General features: G+C 32.4%; 1 protein-coding gene across 1 annotated transcript; it reads right to left on the minus strand.

The window, feature by feature from the left end:
• Positions 1–1,928: 1,928 nt before the first annotated feature.
• Positions 1,929–2,707, minus strand: LOC112459062 (peptidoglycan recognition protein-like). Its single transcript, XM_025022961.1, has one exon. It carries the CDS (start codon positions 2,251–2,253, stop codon positions 1,999–2,001), a length of 255 nt encoding a protein of 84 aa, XP_024878729.1. The 5' UTR covers positions 2,254–2,707; the 3' UTR covers positions 1,929–1,998.
• Between the last annotated feature and the right edge of the window lie 909 nt (positions 2,708–3,616).

The raw sequence follows: 3,616 nt of genomic DNA on the forward strand, positions 1-3,616 counted from the left end.
ATAGGTTAAAAATCTATTGCCTGTGTTATTCCCTGTTTTTGTTGCCTGTATTTTTTTATCGTGCATTCAACTTTATTCTTGATTCTTTAGCCCTAATCGCTAATATCTGTTTTTTGTTCCTTATATTTTTCATTGTACGGAGACCTTTAATCTTTTAGTGGAATCGAATATACTTGTATTTTCATTTCTATGGCCGGAGATTTTTAACATCAATAGCATACACGAAACATTTATATTACTCCTATTATATAATTTTTTGCAATTAAAGATAAAAGATTAATGTTTTGCACTAATTATGTCACGATTATTTGTTTCAAATTAAGAGGCAGTGTATTATAAAAAAAAATTTGGAGCTAAGAATTTTGTAGAGGTCTTTCTATGTATAGACACAGCCTTATACATTTAGTTATATGTATAAATATATATCTTAAAATTAAATTTAGAAAGACAATGTTTTAAAACAACTTTCCATATTTTGAAAAAATCTACTAGAATGAACCATAATATACCATATTCTTTTTGGATACAATGAGATTATATAAATTTAATTAAATTTAACATAAAAGTATATGTATTTGTTTTGTCAATAATTAAATAAACAAGAAAGATTTGATTTTTATATTCGACAACGTTTGGCTAATGTCGTGACAATTCGACCATAAATTTAATTAACATGCCGAGATGTCAATACATATTTTACTTTGATATAATATTTTATATAGTATTTTATATAGTATTTTATATAATATTTTATATAATATTTTATATAGTATTTTATATAATCTTTACATATATATTTGATTTTCACTCTCACTTAATTCCCTTACCTCCTCTTCTGCTACCAAGCATATTTCCCTTTGTATCTGTCTTACCTTTCAAGTTAGGTCACTGTCAATGTTTTTCTCCTTTAAGGTCTTCTTTTTAATCATAACTGTCCTTTTCTGTTCCTTACCTTTCAGTTTCTCTGTAATCATATTTGTTCCTCTTTTTGTCCAGAATTTACCATAACTTCTAATGTGGAGTTCTTTCTGGTAATATTTCTTCTATCTTTTTCTACAGTATCTCTTTTTTGGACCTCTCATTCTTTTATCACAATATTGTTTTCTTTCTTTCTCTTATTTCCTCTTGCATTTTTAATTTTTAAAATTTTCTATTGTATGTAGATCGCCATCCGCGCCACTGTGAGATGAGTACAAAATAATGTTTGACAAGTGGAAAAAGGATGTACAGGAATTGAATACGTATATGTTTCTTTATTTAATAAATTATAGGCTCATTAAATGTACAACAAATTACATTTTTTTAAATAGTAATACATACAAGATGTTCCCCAAAATTAGATACTAAAACATTACTGATAAATCCGGTATATTATAAAATAGAATAACGTATAACTGTCACGTTGGCATATTTATTTCTTTATATACAAGCTACTGAATGTAGTAATCTGGTGTTTGGACACATTAGTGAATGCGTGTGGTTGACTCAAAATGGACCACTTAACATTCCTTACTGATATATATATCCTGTATCATGCATGATATATATTTTCAGCGATTTTCAATTCTAATATTTATTTAACAGCCAATTAATTTTATTATAATGTTCAACCAGAACAATGCCTATTATCATACCTCCGCCACACAATATATTTTTATATACGACATTTCCTTCCTTTATTCACTAATTAGCTTGATCTAATTAAATTTATTGATGCAAAATTTGTAAGGACTACCTCTTTTGTCAGATATTTCGTTGTATTCAAGTGTAAGAAGATTTTAGATTCGGAACGAAAATAGTAGATCTGCGATACTTATATTCAGTTAACTGTTATCTGAACTTGTTGGAATTATATCTAACTAACATAAATAAGTAGCAACTACAAATTTAAAGAAAAAAAAGATGTAAATATTTTCAGACATTTCCATTCACAAGTTAAATTTTCAAGCTATCTAGTCAGGGCTCGGATGACAATGAGGCCACTTTATATAATTGCCTTTATGTAATTTCATTATATAAGGCATCTCCATGACTCTTAGTGTTCAAAACTTGTCGGTGACCTAACAGTTTATAGTCAGGCGCGATCTTTCCGGCTTTGACGCCGAGCTCTATGATCTTTTGCGCGGCACGTAATTGTAGTTTCGGCGGTACAACTGAACTAAAAATACCGATGAAGGAAATGCCAATACTTCTGCTGTTATAACCACAGGCATGGGCACCGACGTAGTCGCCAACCAATTTCTGCCAACACATGCGAAGCCGTCACCTCCGACGAAAAAATTATAGCCGATATTCGAAAAATTGTAACCTTTGAAATGCGTATACTGAACAAATCTCACTTGAAATGCACAATCTGATGGCGTGGTACAGAATGCTGTCACAGTGTGATTAATAATTATATACATATGATACTAGCAGCTTCATTTTTGTTAGAGGTTCCAAAGGCGGCTCCGCATCCCATTCATCCCTCTCAATAAAACATAACGAAGTGTCCATTATTATCTGAAAGTCATGAAAACAGTACATATTATACGAAACGGCGATCCAATCCACGTGCCGCGCTAATAGCGGGATGCGGGTGTAGCCCCGGTCGACGACGATCTTGCTCGCCTAGACCGCAATAGACAACAGGAGTCCTCGAGATGTGAACGCCTCGCTGAGATACCGCGGCTACAATCACTCTGCCCAAAATATTTGTTTTTTAATTAATTTCTATAATTAGTGTCCCTAGCCTAGCATTTGGGATCTACTGATAAACAGCTTACTAAAGAAGAACTACGTGTATATTTGAAAAATAATTTCTTCTTGTTAAGCTTTTTCTCTAAATCAAAACTAAAATGTCTCCTTTGAATGTTCCGAAGTATCTTTAATATTTCATGTGTTGAAAGAATGGTTATAATTATACTGAGAAGAAGAGAGAAGATATTTCGGTTTACACCTGCCAGCATACTGGAAACCCCCAATCAAGATCCAGACCGTCGAATCCGTACTGCTCGATGATTCTTATGACATATCTGACCGCGGGCTACCAACCAATCTGCTGTACTTGTCGTCCTTTGAGTCGTTCCATCCACCTAGACCGAGCAACATCTTAAGGGGGTAGCCTAGTCAGAAAAGTCATTTTTTTTGCTTAAAATACTCCCTAACATCTGTAGAATACGGGGCTATATTTGGTTTTTCGAAATTCGAACGGTAAGTCTACCGATCGATATCCTTTTTCCGAGCAGATATGTGAGCACGCAGTTGCCGCTCAGGCACCCTTTGGCGCGCAGTAAGCCGTAACGGTTTTATGGGTTCTATGGGTTTTATGGGTTATATGGTCCAGGAATTGCCGATTGACTGACCTAAAGCCGTAAGTTCCCAAAAAAAATTCTTTATTCAACTTTTTTTCTCATATTTTTGTACCAAAAACTTTAAACGCGTTTTTCTCGATAACATGTTTTTGAAATTGGTGTGCACAATTACTCAAAAACTAATAAACGGATTGACTTAAAACTTAACATACTTTGAAAATACATAATTATTTTTTATATGAATAAAAATTATTTTGAAAAAATTGTTTTAAAAAATTTTATTGGCATTTTTACCGACTTTTTTATGCGAAAAATCGGTTCTT

This window comes from Temnothorax curvispinosus, unplaced genomic scaffold (assembly GCF_003070985.1).
Source record: "Temnothorax curvispinosus isolate PA1 unplaced genomic scaffold, ASM307098v1 QBEX01009484.1, whole genome shotgun sequence".
In the NCBI taxonomy this organism is placed as follows: Eukaryota; Metazoa; Arthropoda; class Insecta; order Hymenoptera; family Formicidae; genus Temnothorax; species Temnothorax curvispinosus.